The 26,224-nt window shown below is 39.0% G+C and overlaps 1 protein-coding gene across 1 annotated transcript in view; it reads left to right on the top strand.

Annotated features, from left to right (window-relative positions):
• TNKS (tankyrase) overlaps positions 1-26,224 on the top strand; it is a 111,941-nt gene that overhangs the window by 41,699 nt on the left and 44,018 nt on the right. The window contains exons 2-4 of the mRNA XM_019473154.1: positions 1,807-1,843; positions 2,716-2,791; positions 23,751-23,845. Coding sequence (XP_019328699.1) covers positions 1,807-1,843; positions 2,716-2,791; positions 23,751-23,845 — 208 coding nt within the window. The remainder of the gene's footprint in view (positions 1-1,806; positions 1,844-2,715; positions 2,792-23,750; positions 23,846-26,224) is intronic.

The following is a 26,224-nucleotide window of genomic DNA, read 5'->3' as shown; positions in this document are numbered from 1 at the left end:
TTGAAAAGGCAATTGCCTGTGGTGGGCAGGAACCCCCTTGGATGAAGTTGGAGAGTGGCGGCAAGACGAAGGCAGACATACTTGTTTCATGATCAAGTTTTCGTTGAGACAGACGTATAAATTCTTCCAAAAGCTAAATTAACCTTCATGGCCTATATTTGAAATGCCAATTTCAGTTCTTCGCCTTTGCGTTGTACTCCTCTGCTCCTTCGCTGGGGTTCAGCAACACAGAACCTCTCAGTTAAGAGACCCATCATGCAAGAGGCAGTCGCGTGGTGGAACTCCTTGCTGCAGGTTGTTGTGAATTCCCAAAGCTGACTATATTTCAGAAAGCAATTAAACGTACTTGTGAAAGCAAAATTCACCAGTATGATGAGATGCAGATACTGCCTTTGTCTGAGAATTCCTTAGCTGCAGCCAGGGCGATGGGGTGGGAGGTGCATGGCTGTGTGTACTCACCCTCTTCCTCCTTACCCTTGGTCGAAGGCAGGATGCTGAACTAAACAGGGCTCCTTAAGGCCCTGGAGAGGGCTGGGTTTTTTGTGGTTCTTGTCCCCCTCTGCTGATAACCGGAGGAGCTATGATGGGGGGAGTACCAAGCTGTTTCTGATGGAGGAGGACTCTAACCCTCCTCCCACAGCCTAGAGAAGTTTTTTGTTGAGGGATATTGTTTCTAGAGGAGCCTTCCAGTTTGCCTGCAGTCTGATTTGGCATTTCCCATGGCCCGACAGCTTTCCTCACCTGTAGTGAGAGTTTCACTGCAGGCTTATTACAAATACACACAGGAGGCAGCACAAAGGTTTTTTCTTTCTTGCAGGACAGCTTCATCTTCCTGTTTTTCTTATAGCATTGTGGTTAGAGGCTTTAATTCTCTGGCAGGTGGTGTATGGTATATTTTTCAAGCCCTCCATCTTTTGGCTCTTAGGATAGTCTCTGCTCTGTGACTTTATGAAGCTGTTTAAAAGCTATTTTTCTAATTTCTGAATTGAAATTCCCTTAAACTTGTATTGCGCAACATCATCATGATTCAGCTCTGTAGAATACCACCTTACTTCCTCAGGTCATCTTGTTCCATGCTCTTTTTAAGATAGTCACGTGCAATTTTAATCCTGTGATGCAACAACCCTCCTGAGTTGTCTATTGTAACTCAGAATTTCAAATGTAAATGTTGCTTTAACGCTACTCGTGATTATTTCTAATCTCAGAGTCTTGTAACAGTCTCTTGGAGAGTTCATGCTTTTTGTCTGTACTTTTTATTTCAAATGTGTATTTTCTTTGAAAGTGGCTGATGATATAATATTTGGAATTTTTTAAATTATCACTGCTCTTCTGAAGAACTTGGTGAAGTCTAATATTACCATTCAAATAGGCAGGTGAGAGCTTTGGAGACTGGTAATTTGTACCTTTTAAAAAGCCGCACTGCCTCGCTTTTGTCTCAGAATTTATTATGCTTCCCAAGTATAATGTGACATACTGAATAGGGCAGGGGGTGGGGACATTGTCTTCAGCTGACACGCTGTTATCAGCGGGACTGTGTTTCTGGACACAAGATTTCGCAGTCATTGGTCGTCCAAGGAAAGCCTTTCCATCTGAGGATTGGACAAGAAGATGCGTCAATTTGCTGCCCGTCTCCAAGGTACTGGTGATGCTGCCTCCACAAGCTGGCTAACGTCACAGCTCCATCACCCAGCGGGGTGTGGGCTTTTTTCTCCTCTTCTCTGTTTTAATTCTGTATTTGCTTCCTACTGCATTTCTTAATCTGTCTTCTGCCAAATGCTAACAGCATGATATTTTGCAATCATTTAGGTGAATACAAGAAGGACGAACTCCTGGAAGCTGCTAGGTAAGTGCTACTTAGAATATAAAGCATATTTTGGGGGTGGAAGCAGGAGAGGAAAAGGGATTTTTAAAACAGTAATGTTTTGTCATTGCCTTTCCGTGAAATGATGCAAACAAACTACTTCATTAGCATAAATCTCTTTGGACTTTACAGTCTGGTACAAATGGAGAAGCCTGTTTATGTAATTGAAATCCCCCACTATGGTGGTTAGAAGGTTAATATTGAGTTTTTGCTTTAAGCTGCTTAAATCCTCTTTATCGTTTTGTGACTGTTCTTTTTAGGGGCAAATTAAATATTGGAATTTTTCTTTTCTTTTGGTTTTTAGTGCTGCCTTAGGATATATTTTGAAAATAGGCTTTATCAGAACAGAGCATAAGGAAGCCTATACAAAAGGTGTAAAGTTCAGTCGTATATTCCAAAAATGCTTTCATCCTTCCTTCTGACAGCACAAGAATGTTTTATATAATCTGTTAACCCTTCTAAAAAATTTCTGGATATTGGTATGTAGTTGTTTCAAATGTTATGTGCCATATGCTATGAAAATGTATTTAATTTAGAACGCTTAATTCGGCAAATGGCTTTCAGAGGATCTGTAAAATTAGATAAAGGAAATATAGGATGAGGTTAAGGACAGAAATTAATAGGTGTTTTTGCATGATCTGCAAATTTAATATTCTTTTCTGTATTTACCCTTGGTTTTGAAATGTTCAGAAGATCCTTTTAGCCATCTGACATTCTCCCTGGCAGAGTACAAATTTCAATATACTATACTTTGATATCCAGCTCCTTAGCAAATGTTTTGCAAAGAGCTCTGTCCTTTTTTTTTTTTTTTTTTTTTTTCCCCCTTTCCATAATCCTCTCCTCTCCATTTACAGGAGTGGTAATGAAGAAAAACTGATGGCTTTATTGACTCCTTTAAATGTGAACTGCCATGCAAGTGATGGGCGTAAGGTAAGTTAATACCTGCTTTATATTTCTGTTATTCAAGAAAGGCCAATTTAACCATACTGGAAAGCATAGATGTATAAACCAAGAGAGTTTATATGGGGGTAAAACCCATGATGTCTTTTCACCATGAAATTAAATGCTGTTGTACTTGACGCTGGCAGTTGTGACAGATCAACAGTCGGCGGACGTGGATCTTGTGTGTGTCTTTTCTTTTAAATGTCAGACCCTGGCGTACATGTAATGTGAAACCTTTAAAACCTTTTATAAGAAAAACAAGATGTACTGTTGCAGATGAATCAAATAACTAAGGCAGGAAAGTTATTTGGTTTTGCACATTGTCTGTGTGAGGTGATTGGTATTCGGCTTAGCTCCTAATGCCTTGCCACGTAGCCTGGCACTGTATTGATATGCTTAACACCTTCTGCATTTTATTAAATTTGACATTATTGTTTTGACTTTCTCTGGCAGGGATGTTTGAACGAGTTAAATTAAGGATTAGGCTGAAACTGGAGGAGGGAAGAACATACGGAGTGAGAAGTAGATCCTATGATTTTTGATGTTTTAGACATCAAGATGATGGTCTGTCTAGACTGTTGGATTTACAAACATTGGGTTTTTTGTTGTTTGTTTTGGGTTTGTTTTTTTTTACTGTGTACCAGAACATTCTTAATCTGCATCTCTTAAAAACATCTCTTGTGTAACAGTACATCTGACTCTTGGAGATAAAAGCTTGGGAGTGTTTTCCTTTATAGTTTTCTTTATTTTTGGTGGAGTGTGGTGGACCATAGTGTAAACCTCTGCCCATTCTGGAGTTGTTGTGGAACAGCCCAGTTCTACTGAAATCAATGGAGATAGGCCAGGTTATGCTGCCTTTCCATTAAAAGGCATGTTGTTGCTGATTACAAAAAATGTAGCTCCATTGTGAAAACATTCCTATTTTTAATACACATTTTAAAATGTTTTCTCAATTGTCATGCTTATGATACCTACTATGTGAAAGAAAACCCAGCCAGCTTTTGCTTGTTTACTTTTATTACTGATGGAAAGTTAATGAATCTTCCAGGTTTTTAAAACAATTAATTTTATGATCTGAGGACAGGCAAATGAACAAGGGCTTTATCTAGTTCAGCTGTATTGGAACTGATTAAATACTCCCCGTAACATATTGCCCATAGTAGTTCATTTCCCTTTTTTTTTTAAGACTTTACCATTCAAATGAGATTATATTTAGGTATTAATAGTGCACTGTGGTGTTATAATTAAGCATGGTGAAATACAGCACTGCATTACTGAGTAATTGAGTCCCCAGCACTATTGATTTAAGGTCAAAGGCAGAGTTGTGATTTCTGTCAATATGGAGAGGAATAAGCCCTTGCAGATATGTTATCTAGAATATTTATCACTGTTAAAATTAAAAAAAAAAAAAAAGCTTTTAAAATTCATGTTAAGCTAGTGGAAAATATTTATGTGTTATTGTAGCCTCTGAATTAGTTTGAAAATTTATGCCCAAAGCTCAGAAAGCATATTGCAGTTAAAGCTAATCGATGTGGACACTTTAATTTGTTTGTGTGTTTGGTTGTTGGTAAATGCACTGGTTATTAAGACTCCCTTTAAGATGGCTTGCCATTGATATTAATTAGCTTTTTTAATGATGTCTACCAGATTTATTTTTTTCCCCACCATATGTGTACAGACTGTTTAAAGTGAAGTAATTCTCTGTAGCAAGTGTGCGGTATAACTGTTAAGTATTTCATTTGTAAGGCAAAGCTTTCAGGTCCTGTACTAGTGCAAGATCACTTAGGGTTTAACCATTCTAAGCTGTGCTGCAAATTAAGTGAACTTTTCAGCCTACAGCACAGCATTCTTGTAAATGAAAGTCTCTGCTGGTGTAGCTGCCTCCAATTGACCTATGCTGATTTACACTAGCTGAGAATTTGTCCATTTTGGAAGTTGGCTTTTGCATTCCTTGATGCTTTTTGTAGTTATTTTTTGCAGATCCCTTGAGTTTTCAAGCCTCAAACTTATTACAGTGTAAGGCTACAGACATAACGCAGCTGTCAGGGCCAGGAAGTGCAGACTCTGTGGAGTGGCCTGAGATTCTCAGCATCACACTTACTCTGCAGTACAGACATATCCACAAACTCTTGAGTACATGCTTCTCCAGTTTGTGCATTCCTTGGCTTTGCACATTTTTGAGACGCCCAGCACTACTGTGTTCCATGCGTACTAACATCTGGAGTTCCTGGATTTCCCAAGCACCACATCTGCTGTGAGGTTGTGCTTCATAGAACAGATAAAAGGGGTGGAAAACTCTGACAGTAGCTTGCTGGTTTGAAACCAGCTTGGGTTGGAAATAACAATGACTTACTGCATTCTGTGTGCTGCTTGCAGCCTTTTTGAAAATTATTGATAGCCAGAGTCTGATTCCTACTGGACAGGAGTCCATGCTGCTAAAACAGTTACAGCTGGTGCTGATAACCATTGCTCCATCTCTTTGTTTAGCATAGAGGTCAAAGGCTGAATAGGAGTGAAAACTGAACTTGCTTCTTCCCCTCCAAGTCACAGTTTAGATAGATTATGAGCATTGCAGAAATGTTCACATTACTGAAGCTCTTCAGCTGTTGCCTGAAGAGGGAATTCATTCTCTATTGCTACTCTTGCAATTATTTTCTGGAGTGAAAAATGAAGGCATGTGTGCGAAAGAAAGAGCAATTTTATACATTAGCTAAAGCATTCCTGCATACCAAGGATCTATGTAATTTATGGATTTTTGTTTTGATGACCAAGGAAAATCAACAATAATATCTCAGAGAAACTGTTTCATTGAGCTAGGTAATGGTTGATTTTTTGAGTAAGTATTGGCCTGTGTGTCTGTTGAATATATATACATGAGGGCACAAATAATAGTGCACAAGTACTGAGCTATACAGTGCAGAGCTATACGGTACAGTGTATGCAAATGAGAGTGTTATGCAAGGCTAAAATTTCACAAGAGCTGGTTTGTTGTTTTTTTGAAACTGTCCCATTTGTTTGCTTTTTAAAAAGCAATGCCTGAGCTGAAATATGAGTCATTTTTCATGCCAATTAGTCTTGCTTTGATTTTTTTTTAACAGGAGACTGAAAAATCACATAATTGTTAGGATGTGGTATGTGTAACATAAAATTTGTGTGTTACATCACTTCTGTTTAGATTGCTTCGCAAAGCATTTGCTCTGTCAAAACAGAACTTAGACAAAAAGCATGGCACCTGTGTATTCCCGATGGGTCTGAAATCTCACTGCATCCAGTCTCTGAGCTCTACCAAACTGTTTGGTCTTTATGTAATCTATAGAAGTAATGACTTCTAGAAGACATGCTATAGTATTGAAGTTAACAGCTGATACTGAACTTTCACACTGTCAAAAAGCCAAGCCACCTATTTATGTGTCTATCTACATAAAGGTATGTAGGCTCTGGAGCCTTGCTTTACAACCCCTGTTATTTTCCCTCAAATATTTTTCTCCTCTGGGGGTGTCTTTTTCAAGACTCAGTTGTGGGTGAATTTTCAAAAAATATTTTTGACTATTTTAAAACAACAGGTTCCTATCTGCTACTGGAAGCTAAAGCTGTATTATTTTGTCATGGGAGCTGGATTTCTGACTTGTTAAAACACTCACAGTTTACCTAATCCAGTAGTTAGTGGCAAGAGACAGGCTTAAAATAGAATGTATCATGGTTGCAATTTGAGTTGAAGCCATCTCCTAGCTGTCTCATTTCCTTTGGAAAGCTGTTGTGGACACTTGAAAGGTGTTTTAGGAAGAAATTGATGTTGCCTCCATTTTTAAAATAAAGAAGTATCTGAGCTAATAAGGAAGCACTGTTTTTAGCAATTCAGATGAAAACTCTTCTCTACAAGGCAGATTTCCCACATCACTTCTTGACAGCTTTCCAAAGTGAACTGCATCCAGCTGATATGGTAGCTATTAGCAATGGGAGGTTGGATTTTTGTTTTGAAGTTGGATTTTTGCTGGTATATAATATCCCGCTCCTGTACTACATTATGCATGCTGGCACTAAAATACTCAGGTGTCAGTTGAATAAAACCTTCTCTCTGTGCAAGGGAACCCAACTCCTCCGGTCAGGAGTTACTCAAAAAACAGTTTGTTTTGGTCCTTTTCTCAAGGTTCATCTCTTTTGAAGTAGAGCAAATATATGAGATTTTGAGCTCTTTGGAGCACAGAACAATTATTGTTCTGTAAAATGAAATGCATGCTTCATATTTTGAAAGTATAGTTTCCATTGATCTGTTGCAGCTGCGTTTTGTATTTACATTTTGTATGAACCATATGAAAAACAAAGAATACCATGGCATTACCTGTGAACAGTTTGGTCTCAAGTATTTGTTCAGTGTGAGACAGGAATTACTACCAGAAGGCAGCACAGGATGCAATTCCTCCACAACTACATTGTTTTCCTTCCTGCACCTTCCCTCCCTGCCTTTCTCCTTAGAAACTAGAAATGTAGAAATTTCTGCAACAAGTGATCCAGGGAGCTTGCAAACAGCGCACCTCCATTCTTTCCCAGCGTGGGACCATCCAGCACTGTGGATGAGGCAGTGATCCTACGGAAAAAAATAATGGGCAATTATTTATTAAAAGGCCATTTCTAGCATGCATGCGGTCCTGCTTCATTTTATTTCACTGTAGTCTTCTGGCTCCTAGTGCCCCTTTCTTTGTTTATTCCCAGTTTTCAGTCCTTAACAGCTCTCAGTACCGGTCCTCAATACTTGGTATTATGCCTTTCCCACGCCTTTGTTGTTACATCTTTCCAAACCAGATGTAGACAACCCTGAATCCCGAATACCAGTAGCAGGCCTTTGCATTAAACTTTGTGAGTCATAGGAAACATACTTGCCTCTTGGGTTTGAGGCTGTTTCTTCAGCCCATTCCTTCCTGCCATACAGACATTCATTTTTCTTGTGCACGGCAGCATCCAGGTTCATGGATGCAGGGTACAGACGTAAGAAATCCAACTCTGAGAAGGTCTGCAATGCGGTGCTGAGTACCAGCATCCTTGGCCTGAAGCAAGATCTTGTGCAGGGGTTGCATGTGTGCATTTTGTGGAGAGGATGGCGTGCCCCTCAGCTCCTGCTATGGGACATCTCTGACACCAAGTAATGTTCTGTTGGATGGGGTTGCCGATTCCTTCTCTTGCCTCCTCTGCTTCTTTCTGTCTGCAGCCAGCTTGATCAGCCTGTAAACAAAGGGCTGATAAATAGAAATTGAATTCTAACAAGATCAGGTGAGTTATGTCTCCTCTTACCAGGGAGTCTCCAATTTGCTGCTGGTAAGTGGATTTGCCAGCCCCTGTTCCAGAATTCTGGTTGTTCTCAACCATTTTCATGAAAAATCCTGCAGTTCAAAAGAAAATTGGTATGCCTTCCAATTTCTGAGTCTGTACGGAACAATCAACCCATGTTTTCACAAGCTTTTTCTTTACAGTTATTAAACCTACAGACTTGAGCAGAGGTTGAGATTCTCGTGTAATCCTCTTGGCTCTAGGAGCTGGGGGTTGAGGAAAAATGCCATGCCTTGCAAGACTTGTGAACAAATTGTGTGCTAGTGACACTATAAAGCTTTATAACTGTGTGCATTTTTCTTGTGCAATGGTAATAAAAATGAAAACTAATACCACATAAACCTGTAGGTCTGTTCTATAAATTTATGGTGTATAGATTATATTCAGATGAGTATGGAACACCTTTTGGAAGAAATTATTTCACATATAATAAAAAGAGTGTTGTTTAAATGTTGTGCTGCAAACAAAAGCTGCATATTTGAGTAAAAGACTTGTGAGCAGATACTTGATGCAAGGCATTTTTGTCATACCCAAGGGTATGTCTGAATCTCTGTGCGTAGTCTACACATACGTATATTTTTTTGTTACATGTAATATATCATTTAGTGTCACAATGTTCATCATTTCTTCCCCAAGATTTTATGAGCTTTTTCTGCTGGCATACATTGTTTGTTGGTGGTGTTTGTAGATATATCAAAAGTCTCTAATCTCAAGGCTTATCTGCAACAAAAAATAACTTGTGCAGAGGAGAGGAGCAAAGGAATCATACATTGAAACCAGATTAACAGTTGACTGTGTATATTCTTGGTTCAGAACACGTGCTTTCTCCTGACTAGTCTAATTATTTCACATATAATAAAAAGAGTGTTGTTTAAATGTTGTGCTGCAAACAAAAGCTGCATATTTGAGTAAAAGACTTGTGAGCAGATACTTGATGCAAGGCATTTTTGTCATACCCAAGGGTATGTCTGAATCTCTGTGCGTAGTCTACACATACGTATATTTTTTTGTTACATGTAATATATCATTTAGTGTCACAATGTTCATCATTTCTTCCCCAAGATTTTATGAGCTTTTTCTGCTGGCATACATTGTTTGTTGGTGGTGTTTGTAGATATATCAAAAGTCTCTAATCTCAAGGCTTATCTGCAACAAAAAATAACTTGTGCAGAGGAGAGGAGCAAAGGAATCATACATTGAAACCAGATTAACAGTTGACTGTGTATATTCTTGGTTCAGAACACGTGCTTTCTCCTTGACTAGTCTAATAAAATAAAAATTTTTAAAAACATATAAAAAATTGTTTAACTAGAAAATGTCATTTTATTTCAGAAAAAAAGACAGCTCCACATGGAGTAAATCCAAAACAGTTATTCTAGAATAACTGGCTAGACAAGCCCTTGCTGAATCTGCTCACCTGCTGCTTACTAGCATAAAGTGTCAGTCTGGTTTTGATGAAGTACTATAAAACTACTTTTGTGGGTGGGAAAAGTGCAGATTTGGGGCTCTTTATTTGGGGTCCTGCAAAGATTAGCCAGAAGTTTCGTGATGCATGATTACAGCTTTTTGGAACTGCAGTTATCGAAATACGTGATAACAATGTACTCTGTTTAGCTTATGTTTGCTAGTGTAAAGTTGGCCCTGACAGTGTGTGAAGCCATCAGTAGTCTTTGTTGACACCGATCTTGGATGCGTTTCATGAAACGCATATGTATCAAAGGTATATCTAGGGGTGTGAGTGTGTATATTTTTATATATATGAAAAAATTAAAAAGTATATAGGTATATATATGCCTATATATACCTACATATGCACTGTTTATATATACACCTAGCTGTGTGTACTTATATATATGTGTGTGTCAATATGTCTGTATATCTCAAGGATATAGCTAGGTATTGTGCCTGCCTAGGGGAAGATGTGAGCCAGCACTCCGCTATTTTGGCAAGCTAATTTTCTGGGGATTGAGGGATGGTAGAGAGCACGTCTATTTCTGTTTAAAACAAAAATATTATTCTGAAAGCTTATTGTTTTAAAAATTTGGGATTTAAGATCTTTCTTTACTGTGGTCAATGACTGCTGTGTTCTGCAAGTGCTGCAATTGTTTGTGCTTCTTCTGCAGCCTCACCGGTGACCCGTATTGGGTATGGGCATGTATACAGTCATGGGAGAACTTGTCATCAGATGCCCACTGCTCCATGGCAACTGACCTATATATGCTCTTATCCCACCTCAGATATGAAGTCATTCACAGTACCTGAGTAAACTAAGTGAAAAAGGGCAGCTGGGGGTTGGATTACGAGTTGATCTCCAGAGCTCACTTCCAACCTTGGTTATTCTGTGATACCTTGGTGCCCCACAGTAATATATTTGTATGGTCCATACTCCCAACTTTGATTTGGATGAAGGATTTCACAACCTTAGAGCCTATTCCTGTTTATGCTGTCATTAGGAGGACTGATGGAGGGGAGAAGATGGACTAAAGTCCTTCCAAGCAACTCTTCCCTTAGTGAATATGTGCCTCAGTGGTGAAAATAAGTACTGTAGATTAGATGCAGACATTTTTGTACTCTTTTCAGTTATAGCTATACTTCTCTGTAATTGAGTTAAATATTTTAAATCAAAGCCTGCACTCAAAATTAAGGGTCCTTCCTGGATTAAGGTAATGGAGCACTGTGAAAAAGGTGACATTTCCAACATTACAAAAAGGTTACAAAGCAAATGCCATAATGTTCGTGATGTGCCTGGGGCAGAAGTGCCCAATGCAGTACACACACACAAAAAAAATTTAAAAATGGCCACAACTGTATTTTGCCTTTAAGACACCATTTTGCTTGTTTAAAAAGATAGTTCACAGGATTCATGTATGTCAGAAATACTGACAAGTTATGCCCTTTGCTATGCTGTAATCCCATCTTCCTTCATCAGCCAAGCATGGTCAAAGTGGATAAGACAAAAATCCCTCCCCTGACTTTGTACAGTATAGATGATGTGGCTTAATTTCTATCCTTGGTGTCACTTAAGACCCTCTATAGCCCAAGATGATATCTTTTGAATAAAATGTAAAACTGATCTACCTGCTCTAAGTTTCTGTTACGAGATCTTAAATGTTTTCCCCCAAAAGTTTCAGTGAGTATCCCTTTACCTGTTTCCATTTTCTTCAGAAATTATTTGAAGTGTAGTCTATCATGTCCACAAATAGAAATTGTGCACTTGAAGGATTGGAAAGAAATTGTTTACTCTGTAGTCATTCTCTCTGTATTCTTCTCTAAAAATCAGGAAATCTCATTTGTTAGGTCTTAATGCGCCCTTCAGGAAACCTTCAAATGTATTAAAGGTGTGGGGTTTTTTTTATACCTGAACTGTTTCCCCTTGCTGGTTAGCTTCACACAGGGGACGGCTTCCTGCATTACGCTATTATCCATCTACTGTCAAGACAACACAAGTCAAACTGGCAGGTTTGCGCAGAGCTGCCATTTAATATTTTATGCACGTTAACTAAATGCTGTGGTCTGGATTTGGCTCTATCAGCTCACAGAGCATCCAGAAGTTGAGTACTGATGATGTTTCTATTACTGTGATCTCAAGAGTGGAGTCCTTCCTTCACAGAGCTTGCTGAGGTTATGTCTGAGTTGAAATGTGGCGGCTCAATCCATGGACTGTATGCTTTTGATTTCTGTATATGGTTGACTATAGTGAATGCTGTAGATGCCATTTCTATCCTTGGTGTCACTTCCCTCTCAAAATCCCTGCATGTGAGCATGAGAGGTACCGAGAAGTAAACTGTTCTGCTTTCTTGTTGCTTTTCACTTTTGAATGTGATATTAGAGTACTTTGTGGCCTCCCTCAGTTGTCAGACCTATCATTTAGTTGTACCCTCTGTTTCCCATCTCTGCATGCTACCATGCATCCATCTCAGGACCTAACATCATCTTCCTTAGAAAGCATTGGTGAGGATTAAGTTAAAAACCTGTTGAGTGCGCACGTAGACTGTCAGTTGGATTACCCTTATGCATATGCTTGTTGACTGCTTCAGAAAACTCCAAGAGTTTTAAAGGTGGAACTTCCCGTAACAGTATTTGACTCTTCCCAAGCAGATCACGTTTATTTGGGTGTCCACTAATTCTAGCTGGTTTTATATTACATTTTTCCTGCTGCAGACATGAAGATTACAGGCCTTTAGTTCCCCAAAACATGTTTTAATGACTGGTTTGCAACTTTCAGGTCTTCATGTACCAAGATAATCTTAAGTGAAGGTCACATACCACTAGTAATTCACCTATTCATTCTCCAGTGGTCTTTTGGGCGAACGCAGTCCTGTCCCGGCAATTTGTTGATGTTCATTTTGGTTATGGGTATCATTACCCCTTTTATGCTTAATTTAGTTTCAGACAGGCCCTTTGCCAAGCTTCACCATGCTCCCAAATACGCACATGCTCACTCGCCAGGGTCCTGGTGTGAGAATTACCTGTTTTTTCTGAGATGTATACCATGCAAAGAGTTCCTTTAGTTCTTCCATAATGACTTCATGCCTGCAAGAGCTCCATTTCTTGCCCTAGTATCACCTGGCCCCATTGGACTGTCTGGTGGATTTTGTGCTCCTGGTGGGCTGGAAGAAGGATTTATGGATGCTTTGCGTTCCTTTCACTAGTCACTGCTTAAACTGTTTTTGCCTGTCTAATTGTATTTTTTACCTTTAATCTGCTGGAGTTTATGATCCTTGTGATTTTCTTCAGCTTGTAAATTCAGCTTTTTGAATGATGCCTTCTTAATTTTAGTAATCTCTTTTAGTTTTCTGTTAGTCACACTGGCTTCTTTCAATTTATCACGCCCTTCCTAATAGAAGGTATGCATTAGCACAGCGTTTCCTGTATTGTCTCCATTAGTAGTCTTCATGCTGTCTGTAAGGACTTAATTCTCTTAGCTACCACTTTTAGCTTATTGTTAGAAAACTTCCCAATTTTTTCATAGCTCCCCTTTCTGAAGGTTAGTGTGGTTATGCTGGATTATTTTAGCAAGCATTTCCCCTGTAGATAAGTTGAATCTAAGTATGTTATAGTCAGTGTTAAAGAGCAACTTCTACTGCAAGGTTTTGTATCAGGTGTTGCTTGTTACTTGGTACCAGGTCAGTAGTTGCATTTACTCCTGTGGCCTCCCTAGCCAACTTCTCTGTAAAACAATCCCTGATAGCATCCAAGCATTTCACCTGTTACACGTTTCACTGTGATACTTGCCCAGTCTATATGGCAGTAATTTAAGTCACCCAAAGCCCTTCTGTTTTCTGCCTTTGCCTCTGATTTCTCTCAGCACATGAGTTATCACTTGCTAATACAACCCCATCGTTGACTTCGTAGGTTGTATGGATAATTTAGAGTGATCAGTTTAATTCTAAACGAAAAGAACTACTAATACTTATGTGCAAAGAAAGTGTATTTACACAACAGTTGTAGAAATGGTTATGTAAGTTGACTGAGCAGGCAGCAGATGAACAATAAAAGGGGAGGAAAATGCCAAAATAGGGCGTTGTCATTGATGATGGATGTGTCATTGATGAACAAGAAAATGGAGGTTATTTGATTAGTCTTTTCTAAGTAATATAATACACTTCTACTTATAAAAGACTTCTTACAGATTAAATTCTTTAGAATATTAATATTCTAATAACCATAACTTTTCAATTTTGAAACATACTAACAGGAAGTACAAGATAAATTCTCTGTCTTTTTTCCTGTATTTTGAAAGGCTCTTCTTCAAAGGAACCATGAAGTCAACTTGGCTGGATTATAAAGACGTTAAATTCTAAAATTTGCAAATTATCACTGTAGTGCAAAAAGAGCATTTTATATATTTAATTTTGTGAATTATTTCAGAGCTCATGGTTTAATTTCATTCCAAAATATAAGGCATAAATATTTATTTCACACTGAGCACTGGAGCTGAAATGCAATCAATTTGCAAGTGTTGTTCTTAACAGAGTTCATTCTGACCCCACTTTCAGTAAAATGAGTGAAGTGCTGGTTTGAATGTCATGTTAACAGAGGGAATGGTCAAATTAATATATTCTGAGAAGTTTTTCTTATTTCTTAATAATGTGAAAATCGTATGAACTGAAGCCTGGGAAGTTTCTAGTCGGAAGGGGAAGGAGGAGAAGCAAAGTAAATATATAAAGATGGAGTGGGAGAAGTAGTAAAAAAGAGATATAAAAAGAAAAGGGAATAAAAGATCATTAGTTGACTGTAGTAGGAAAAAGATATTTGATAGCAAGTGGAAAAAGAGGAGACCGGAACAGCAAAAAACAGCAGAGTTTTGGTTCTGTGGTATTCCAGTGTGCATCCTCTTCAGATTGTTTTAATGTTGTATGCAGGCCTTCCCCAGACATCTGGCATGGCTGTTTGGAGAGGAGTCTCTTGTTAACACTTGTTTGTGCTGCCAGAGCAACACCGAAATATTTCATTAAAAAGAGGGAACAGCAGCCTGAGCAAATAATTAAAGAACAGGATTCTACAGCTTCTGACATTGGCTGACAGGACAGATAAAAATGTATGTATTTGTGCTGGTAGAGGGGAGAAAGTTGTCTCATCCTACTTTCCTGGAGTGGTAAGCATCTGCAGCTTGCAATTTGACAAGATTGACGGGTTGAGACGGGCTGCGGACTGTGCTGGCTGGCACTAAGATGCTTTCAAAAACTCTGCAGAAACTTGGCTATCCGTGCCCCTTTGCTCAGAGCAGCAGCAGTAGCATCTGTTCTTCCCCATGCACTAAACTTGAATCACAGCTTCCAGTGTGCGATTTAACAAATAAAAGTTCCAGCTGTTGACATGAGACAGTCCTGCATGCCTGTGTGCTCAGTCCACCAGCCCAGATGAGTTTGTCCTCTAGCTGGCAGGTGTTTCCCGCTGCTCCTTAGAGTACTAGAGGTTTGAATACCCTCTGATGAGTTCAGTTAATAACATCACAGGGGCAGTTTCTTCTTGCCTTTGCCTCTGCAAGAGCCAGACATGCCTCAGTGCCTCGCCTCAGACTTGTCCATTTTTGACTTGCATTTCTGACAGATTCCAGGTGATGAAAAGAAGCAGCTAAAATGGCCATCCTGGACACAATGATACTGTAAGTAATTCCTATGTAGTGTTCTTCCATATCTTTCAAGGCAGTATACATGATCTTTCAGTGTTAAATAACATTAGCAGCATTCCCTTAGGAGAAGAGAGTGGGTCTTTACTGTCATTTCATCTTTATGTAGCTCAGCAAGCCACTACTCCCTCAGGTGCCAGCCTCTGTCACCAAAGAAACAGTGTATACTCCTCCGCTTCTCTGATAATCCATCTCAAAGTCCCATCTCCCCATGTCCTTGAGTGCTGCCAGAGATCTATTCTGTGCTTCTGAATCTGGGAAAACTGCAAATGCTGCTTCATGGTAGAAGCTCCAGAATTTCTTTTTCATACTGCCGTTCCATCCCTAGCCAAACCTTCATCATTTGCATGTAGAAATGGAAGAGATTCTTACAAGGAACAGTTTTCTGAGAATACCATGGGTTTGTGAGGGGTGTTGCTCAGTTTTTCTGACACATCCTCTGTGGAACTGTTTTACCAAATGGGTGGTAGGTTAAGATACATGCAAATACAGAAGAGCTTCAGGAGTTGCAGGGGGACGGTGTTGCATTTTAATTCCTATTTAGGAAGAGGTCAAGGATCACTAGTACCCTATTTATGGGACCTGCTGTTTGTGAAATCCTAAGATCAGAGGTCAAGGTGGGGTTCCCATTTAAAGATTTAAGTATCTTTCCCAGCCCTTTACCATTTCCCTCTTAGTCTCTCCTTCTAGGTCAGTCTCTGAAAGTAATGGCAGCAACTTAGTTTGGAGATGCTGGGGAACTAAGCTTCCTAATTAATATTTGGGGAGCTGAGGTCCCTTTTATCCCTTTGCCATACCTGCTTTTTCTTGTGGATCAGATTGATCTTTGCTTTTAAAGTTCATTCCAAACATGGTTGCTGCCTTCTGTCTCACAGTATCTTTTTTTTTTTCTTCTGGCCTTTCTTTTAGCCCTTTTTCTGCCAGGTAACAATGCTCTTCCAGGTTTGACTTTGTTTTCTGTTCTCTGAAGTAATCAATTTGAGTTATTTTCTTTTTTCTATAGCTACTGTTAAGAGAATAGCTTTCAGAGCTATCTACATGGATTAAGGATTTGCCTTCCTGTTGCCAAAGATGATAATCTCCATAATTTTGAAAGTCAAATGTCATTGTCTGGAGAAATCTGCTGGGCAGGGAGACTGGGTTTTTCTTTTGGGATTTAATAAGGCTTTTACATGGTCATCTTCAAACATCCATCTTAAGCCTGCCTCTGCAGATGAAACTTTCTTCTGTTGCGTAGTCCTGCAGTGCTTGCATGTTTTCGCTCCTGTCAGGAAACATGTCTTTGCCCTTGACCCTCTTCTGCTTTTGGGCATATCTTGTTTGCCTCCACTTACCTACCTTCTCTGTGGTGACACTGTTTCTATGCCAGCAGGAGGAGTTCCTGAGCAGAAAAGTGAAAGCACTCATTTCCTGTTCTTCCTTCTTTTAACCTCTACGAGACAGAGACACTCTGGTTATTTCTTTGTTTACCCCTGTGCAAGATGATGCTTGTCATCTTTTCTGTCCTTCCCTACCCCAGGTATCTATGTGATTGAAAAAGCTCTTCTCTCATAAATCTCCTGCCCCTTATTTGTCAACATTTAGCCCAACTTGCAGTACAACAGGGTCACCGCGTTAATGCGTAGAACTGATGCCAAGTCTTGTCACGCAGTCTCGAGGTTCAGCGGTACAGTCAGAAACTTGTATTGTCTCTCAAAGGTCAGAGAGACCTGAATGTCTACTAGAGAAACATTTAGTAGTCGGTAGTTTGGACATTATAGATCTCTGAGAAGGAACGGATTTGAATACTCACTGAAGATTAGGAGTAGAAGAGTCCTGGTCTGTCACCCGAGTAAACCTTTTCCAAATGAAGGCTTGTTCTGTCAGTGTATTTGCAGTATTTTTATTCTGCTCTTCCTGTGCTTTTTAACTCTCCAGCCATTTTATTAATTCTTTCCATTTCACCTTTATTCTACATTCTTATCTTTTCCTCCAGTTTATGAACATCTGCCCGGTCTGGAGGTGTCCAACACTAATTTGAAAATAACATTCGAGCTGTGGTTTCTGCACAGTTGAATACAGAGAGGAATGTTCCTCCAATCTGTGATCCACAAAGCAATGCTTTGTAGCTGGTACACATTTCTAAATACTTCTAGGAGGTATGCTGTTCCTGATATCTGACCTGCTCTGGGCTTTGTACCGTAACCCAGGTGGTACGGTACCTGAATAAACTTCTGAAAGGTATTCAGTTGCAAGGAAGAATTTCTTCTTAATGCTGACTTCTTTGTTCTCCTTCTGCCAAATGACAGAATGAGAAGGAATGCAAACATTTCTCTCTTACTCTTCATGTAATCCTCATTCTGGCCCGATGATGCTCTGCCCTAGCACTACTGTGTATGTGAAATCAAGCTGGTTTTATCTTCACTGGTTTACAGCTCAAAACAGTGTATCTTTTTTTTTTTCTCAAAGAGATCATCTGATATACCAGAGCTCTAAATTAAGATACTGTGTGACTCGCAGATTCTGCATTGGTGAGCTGTTCAATTCATTTTCCCTGTCGTTAGCTGTTAGAAAGCACTATGTGAAATTTGTGATGTTTTTCTGAATTTTACTATACTAAGTCTATCCTGTTCAACAATCCAAGTAAGTACTAGTGGCTGTGTTCTGAAGATGAAGCAGTTAAATTACCACTGGAAGCTCAGTGGAGTGAGAAATGTCTTCCTTACGCATTTTGTAATCCTTGTCCTTAGGAATTGGGGTTTGTTTGGTTTTGGTTTGTTTTTTGGTTTGTTTTTTTTTTTTTTAACATAAGAAAAGTAGTTTAAGCTCTTCATCCCTGTGCTTATTTATCTCTAGAGTTTAAACTTGTTGCAGCTAGCTCATCTACAGTCAGCAGTCTGACATAACTTGTTTTCCTGGAGCAGCATCTATAAGTTTGTCCCTAAAGCGTAGTTGTCAACCATGAAATTAAATAACTCAGTACTGCTATAAAATGACCAAGGAAGTTGCACAATTTGGGCGGCTGAAGTTGACAAGCCATGTGGCTGATGAACAGAAGCACAGCCCCTTTCCTGCTCTATAAGAGCATCATGCTCTAGCTGAGGTTAGGGACCTTTATTTCTGTAGTACCTGGTGTGCAAGAGCATTTGTAGCATGAATATAAAATAATTATTTTGAGTTATTTGAAATACGTGTTTCTAGAAGCAAATTTTTTGTATTTGATATGTCCAGTCTTGGCACCATGCAAACAAATGTTAGTGAGATATTTTCCTAAGAAAGCTTACAACTGGGTCTAAAATTGAAGGTGTAAGATGGGCACACTGCTTAAGATTGGAATGCAAGTTGGTATGTGAGCAGCAAAGGGAAAGCCTGATCATTTCTACAGTGGAAAAGTTCAGGAATGTCTCTTCAAGATTGTGATGTTGTTGCAACTTGTTTTCTTACCCTATTAATCAGAATGATAAAGTGGCAACAGGAGATACTCCACTCGCATCCGGAATGTCTACACTCATGATTGATGCAGTTCATTTTAGAGAAGTCTGTAAGAGACCAGCATCAAGCAGACAGAGACTATTGCGATTGGAAAGAAAGGTTCTATCTCTTTACTGCGTCAGAATTTATGAGAGTTGTTTGCCTGCTCAGCGTTTTTTCCTTAGTATGCCAGATTTAAATAGTCATCTTACCAGGAGTCAGGACATCTTTCAAAACAGTCAGTTTTATGCAGAACTGTGAAATGAAGGTCCCTTCTGTGATTAGAAACCTCTCTGTTCTTCCCTTAATTCAGCGGAGGTGAAACACTGTTTTGAAGAGAGCTTGTAAGACAAACTACAGAAGTTTTAAGATATTATTTTTATTGGTACTGCTCTCTACAGGCGGTATGGTCTGATTAGAATAAAGGTTTTGTTTGATGAAAGTTAGATGGGAGTTTGCATACCTGCAATTTCCAAATCTACCAAACCTGAAGATAATTATAGACAAGGTAAAAAAGTCACATATATTAGTGTACATGAAACATTTTAAAATCCCTACTCCTTCCTCCTTTTTTTTTTTTTGACATCCTTTGTCATCAGAGTGTTGTAGAAGAGTTAAAAAGAAACATAACGAGTGTCCTTAGGTATTTTCTGTCAAGTCATACTTGTTTGTCTATCTGTGTGAGAGCCACCCTTACTGGTGCGTATCTGTGTGGGGACCTCCTGAACATGAGAGTAGCCATAGTATGTCAAGGCCAGAGCTGGCTCTCAAAATCAGGGTGTTGCCTCTTTATTGTGAGAATGCCCTTCCCATAGAAGATGAAAGTAAATGATGATAACTCTAAATCACTGTATACTGTTGTAAATTAGATGTATGATGAGACATCATACATGTGATAAGATTGTTGTTTGTTGCTTTTAATAGCCTTTGGGCTGACAACTTGAGAATGAGAGAAACACATTGATTAAGATTGTTATCTGGTAGCATTATATAGAGATTTTGGTAGCAGAAAGCAAGAACAGGCAATATTAGTTCTTAAAACACTTCCTGCAGCTGTTACTGATCATGCAGATAATGCATGAGATATGATCCTTACATAACATCCCTCAGTTTTAAAGTTGTCCATAAAATGGGCAATCCATGGTTTGAATCTGAAAATGCAGCTTTCTTCTGAGGCTGTGGCAGCATTACCATCTAAGAGCTGCTGAAGACTCTTTAGCAAGATGGGAAGGGAAACAAATGGTGCCTGGAGCCAGCATTCCCATGTTGCCTGTGGACAATTTGTTGAAACCATTTTTCCGATTTCAGTAGAAGCAGCTCAGCAGCCTGCAGCTCTGGCGATTCCTCCGTGCCCCTTTCGTTTGATGCAGATGAACAGGGGACAGCAAGTTCAAAGTGGCTGACCTTTAACAGGGGATCATCAAATCAGCTGTTGGTAACAAAGCAGTCTGAAAATACCTAAGACTCAAGGAAAATAGTATCAAACTGCTGCATGTACGTTTTTTTAAATCTAAAAACTGCATTTCTCATATTCCCAGGCAACACATTTTCAAAAAGACTGCAGGCAAAAAAATCTGCTTCAGTATAAATTGTAGGTATACAGGTTGACAGTGATTGCCATCTTGTGTACAGTGACCTTCCTTGAAATGCACAGTACCTGCTTTGACTCAATTACAGCTGCCGTAAAACTTTAATGTGAGCATCTCACATGAGGGTCTACTTTACTTAATGAAAGTGGAGTTGTACTCTTTTTAATTACACTAGCAAGTAAGACAGTGTGATTGGCTTGGTAACTGTGAATGTGAGTCTTGGAAGGTAAGTGACCTCTAGGGATTCTTGTTAGTAAGTCTCTTGCCAGGTATTGCAAGACATGGGAGGAGGGGTTAATTGATAGCTCAATTTAACCTCTTAATATTAAGTGATTAGTTTGATATACCTTGCAGGTGCAGTATACAATACTGCTGTTTGTGCTAGTTTCTGCTTTTCTAGTGCTATATAAACAGCACGTTAATTTTAAACATCAGTCTCTACTACCATCATTCACTTGATTTTTTTTTTTTTTTTGAGGGCTAATAATCCCATATAATGAGTATTTCCTGTAGCACGACATTATCTTTTAGGTACTTAGTTTCTGTAATTAGCATACAAGCTTGTAATGTCAGATTAGTATTTTTAACTATTAAATCTGTAAAATTAATGAATGCTCTTTCTCACGAGAAAGGAAGATAAGTCCTTAAAAAAGCATCGAGGCAGGGCCTTTCTGCTTCCTCCTTCCTGAAGCGTATGTAAGCGCAGCACGTATAAGAGCCTTTTAGCCAACCTAAAGAGGAACTGGTAATGCTGGCTTGTGGGTTCTGATACACCAGGCCTGGATATGGGGGGAGCAGCCCTCCAGGATCGCTTCTTCTGCACGCCCTGGGTGTTTAGTTGTCCTTGCCCCTCCGTCAAGTGGTCTCTCTGGCCCCCTAACTGCCTGTGTCTCCAGCACTGCGTCATCCTCCAGGTTACACGGTTTGCGATTGTAGAGTCGAAGCATGAAGACTGGCAGAGATAGCCCCGTCTCCAGGGATGGGCGCAGGGAGCATCAGTTAGTGCCTCCTTGGAGAGGCAGCTGCAGCACGGCACGCAGCTTCGCTGAAGGCAAGCACACCAAACATCAGGCACCTGGCTGCAGCTAAATAACTAATTCCTGGTGTGTTGGGGAAGACATGGTGTTCTGTGTTCATTCATGGGACTGTGGTGTCTGCGTGGCCTTGCTCGAGGAGAAGGAAGTAGCTCACCTTTCTGAAAGGCAGGGATATCAGTTGTCTGAAGATTTGGGATGTCACTGTTTTGCTTCACTTACATCATTTGTCTTGCAGCTATAAGCTTGAAATGTTTTGGGTTTCTTCTCTAATGAAGTTGTTTGGCAAATGCAGGTCTAATAGCCCTAGAAATACAAAATGCACAGTCCCAGCTTGAGTCGTAATAGTTTCAATTTTAAGCAGTTAACAAGACTCCAGGGTTGATGTATCTTTGAGAACATCCCTATTAATAATGCTTAATATGAGTAAAGCATCATGTTGGAAGTCTGCCATCGTTGTTTTAGAAGTAGCATGCAGACAAGAATGAATATAGTTTAATTGTAGCAAGGTTAAAGGATCTTGCAGTGGTCCAAAGATTTAGTGTTTGCTCCAATTTCTTCTGGAGTTTAGACATTTCAATAGACTGACTTTTCTGCAGTCTATTTCAAATTCCTTGCAGGTTTTCTGAAATTATTAATTCAGTTGGTAAAACTGGATTTAGTAACCAAACCAAGGCAATTGTCAGAATAAACAGTACTGAAGTATTCTGCTAATGTCAATAGCGGCATAATCTTTATCCACATTTTCATTAGTGTTTATGATATGCAGAAGCCAGCTATTTTATAATAGGGGCAGATGTGAAAAGAATATAATACCTTCTGGACCAGTCCAAATTGTTAATTCAGTAGTAGAAACCTTTCTGGAACAGAATAACAGATCCTAACAATTTGAATGTCCAAACACTGAAAAGATTTGACCTGTTTTGTTGTTGTTGGCGTTTTGTACTTTGGAGACACTTTAGGGATCTTCAGGTTAGGAATGTTAGAGTTCCTTATTTTGAGTATAGATAATTCCAAAGATGGGTCTTAGAGAAACTTGCATAACTGCTTCACCAAAAAACTGAGTTACCCAGGTGGTTTTTTTAGAGATGCCCTGTGCTGTCATTTCTGACAGTACAAGCTGTGTCCTCACTGTGGTACACAGGACACTTGGTAAGTGTCAAAGTAGTTACCCTTTCTGGAGCAAAGCAGCAAAGTGTTGAGACTATAGTAAAATATAATACAGACTACTCCAAGTTATGGTCATATTAAATATGTATTAATTCCTGGAAATCCATACTGTTTATGGATATATAGCACCTGCTGCTGTTTACCATAGATGAGACCATTTGTCTTGATTTTTTTGTTTTTTAAATCCTGATAATAGTGAAATGTGATGCCTCACCTGTAATACTGTATAATGATGTTTTAATGCTGACAGTAAATCTGTACTTGGCTTAATACAGTGAGATATGTAAGTCTTCCCATGTGTTCAAGCTGGTTTATGTATGGGGTTTTACTGTAATAAAATTGTGTTGTTTGTTTGCGTGCCACAAAACACATTGCAACAAAGATCCCTTTAAAATCCTCTGCTTCTCAGCCTTGGGAAGGAGGAAACAGCATCACCCATTTGTGTAAGAAATCAGTTCCTTCGGACTGAGACAGCACACAAAATTTGTTTCATAATAAAAAGCTTTTAAAATAAACTTTGAGCGGAATTACTGTTGTCAACTTCAAAAGCTTTCAGTTAAAATTTTTATGAATTAGCTATGGAGAAAAATGTTGTTATTTACTCTATTATTATGCAGCAAGGAGCATTACTGCTGAGGTGGTGTATTTTGCAAGAAACTGCAAACTGCATACAGTTTGCGCTGTATGTCTTACCACAGCACAGTACGGAACACGTATGGCTACTTGTTTGGTGCACAGCTGAAGATAAATGTTCCTACTATGGGATAAATGCATTATTTCTTCTTCTGCAGTCTGCCTTTTGTGCACTTGTTGCAACAAGTTTTGTAACCTGTGAGTGTGCAGCCTGATCTGCATAAATTTGCTTATGAATTAAAAAAAATCTAGCCTTTTAAAAATTAATTATAGCATTTAAAAACAAGGAAAAAACCCAAACCAACCAACCAAAAAAAAAAAAAACAACCAACAAAACAAAGTTGGACCATTATTTAAATTAACTTTAAATGATGAGCTTGTTATTGCCTTAGGAGATACCTGGATTCTTCCCCGTCTTAAGGAACACTTAGTTGGTTTGACAACAGGAAGGGCATGCATGTGTTGTGTATTTGTTAATTTGGCTAATCACAGAAGGGAAGTGTAACTTATCTCCATCCAATGTGTAAGAGAAATGAAGAGCACTTAAATGGCAGGAAGTGCAGGACTTCAAATTTATGTGGCTCCCATTCTTCATCTTGTTTTGTTTTACTTTGCAGTCTACTCCTTTACACCTAGCAGCAGGCTACAACAGAGTTCGAATAGTCCAACTTCTGCTTCAGCATGGTGCAGATGTGCACGCAAAGGACAAAGGGTATGTAAAATGAATTGATTTATTATCTGTTTGCAGCAGTGGTTTTGTATTAATCAAGATGAAGAATTATTTATCTGTTTCACATTGCAGCATAATCTCAAATAGTTGGCTGAGAATGTGACATTTGCTTCCAAAATCTGGGTGTGGTTCATCATAAATAAACTTTTGTTAGAGCCCCAATAACAGATTAGCTGTGATTGCACTTGTTTTAAGTCTTCTATTACACCTTTAAATTTTTTTCCAAACCTTATTCTTTACTTCCATGCACAGACTACCCTGTGAAATCATGGACTAATTGCATTATTTTAAGGAAGGTGATGGGGAAAAGATACATGGGCTTAGTGAAAAAATGTGCATTGAAAAAATTGTCTATAGTCTCATCGCTTTGTCACGTATATATGGATGTAATTCCAAGTAATATCAATAACGCTCATGTGCTCACAACTAGTGGTCCTCGGAGATCTATCTTGATTGATGTTGCCAGCAAAAATCAAGATACAGTAGAAGCTAAACTATTCTATTTTTGCAGTAAGGATGGTAGTTACATAAGATACCAACAAAAAGCACACAGCAGTCAGAAATCTGGAACGATATCTGCTGTACGTTGTTCTCAGCCATACGTTTCTGAACTCTAAGGTGATGATTCTCATGGTGGTCTGATAGGAAGGCTTAAGTCCTAACGTTGTAGAAATTGGGCCCCTGGTTAAAGGCATGCATTTTGTATTCAGAGTCCATAGAGGTAGGATATTAATGTGTGTGTTCTGTCTCCATCAGCAAACTTGAGGCACTTCCTGTATCTTCATATTCTGCTGAGTCCAGCCTAGTGTTAAAAGAGATTTTAAATTAAGATCTTAGCTTTTTTCTTTTTTTCTTTTCTTTCCAAAACCAGTCCCAAGCGTACTTAAACTCTTGAAGATTGACTAATTGTAGCACTCTTGTCTGTACATTCACACCTAATGGCTTTTTTGATCAGGATTGTTGTGAAATGCATGATGACACGTTATGTAAGTAAAAAAAAAAAACAACCCACCACAGTAAAGCTGCATGTAATACCTATTCAGGTAGATCCAGCATTGTTAAGCAAGTTTTAGGTATCTCACACCTTTCCGAAATTTCAGCATCACTTGGTAGAAAATTCCAGCGTAGATGCTTTAATGAGGTTTGAATGATCTACTTGGAAAGTATGAAAAGTGTGAAAAGTAATTAAATTGAACTTGAGCGGGGGGGGGAAGGAAAGAAAGGAAAAATGATACACTTACTTTGTATCAAGCTTAAAAACAACCCAAACATACTTAGAAATGTCTGACCTCCCACTTTTTTTAGCAGCATCACACATTTACAATGAGTGTGGTGTTTTGTTTTTCCTTGCTGTTTCTTATTTATACATAATTTATAAGTAAATAGGTTATAAATAAATGTCATTATTTATGGAGCTAAATTAGGTTACATTGATTTTATAGACCTGTTAGATTCTCTTCAATGGGGTCACTTCAGAGAGAGTCTTGAGGAACTGTGCCGCATCTTCAAAATGGTCGTCACTTCTAGTTACTCCCGAAGAGGACCACAGCCAAGGAAGCAGCTCTTTTTCCAGTGGTCCTTTCTTTGCCTTACTGCTGTTGTGCACAAAGTCATAATTTGCTGGAAGAGAAAAGGGGAGGGCATGCTGCAGAAGTGGCCAGGTGGATTGCTGCGCTGACTGTCTTTGCTGATGAGACCTTGAATGCCTCAATCCTCTTAGATGACCATCATTTTGGAAGAGGGCAGGGGTTTTTTGAGTGCTCTGTGGACTGGATACTCTCTCTCTGTCTTGCACATACACCCATAAGTTGTAATTAAGAAAAGTAACGATGGAAAACAAGTTTGAAAAATTTCCCCAAAACAGATTTCCCTCTCCTGTGACAAGTGCAATGCTGCTTCTGAGAGCATCTACCTTAAAATTAAGTTTACCTTGTTGTCTAGTATTTGCTGTCCTAATGTTCTTTGAGTTGATTTTGCAATTCTGGGAATCATCCCCTGTATTTTTCGTAAATGGTGGAGGGTTAATTATTGTTTTCAGTGTATTATGGATCCCAGTTTGTTGAGCCATAACTAGCCTGTCTTGCTTGGCTTGAATTAAACTTATTTTGTCTTCTGTAATAATTGTCCCCTTTGCATCTCCATTTCAGTGCATGACTTTTTTTATTATGTCTTGTGCTTATGACTAGATCCCTGTTATTTACTTTGCTAGTGTCATTTTTAAGTATGGCCTCCAGTAATATAGCTGTACAAAAAATCACAGGGACTCTCTTAGAAGTATCTTGCACAGTTAAATAGGTTGTACTGCAAAAAAAGGAGTAAAATGAGGTCATTCCACAGTCTGGAGCAGCAATTTCAGTCTGC

Source organism: Aptenodytes forsteri, unplaced genomic scaffold (genome assembly GCF_000699145.1).
Source record: "Aptenodytes forsteri isolate BGI_AS27 unplaced genomic scaffold, ASM69914v1 Scaffold6, whole genome shotgun sequence".
Lineage (NCBI taxonomy): Eukaryota > Metazoa > Chordata > Aves > Sphenisciformes > Spheniscidae > Aptenodytes > Aptenodytes forsteri.
This window is presented reverse-complemented; position numbering and strand designations above follow the sequence as displayed.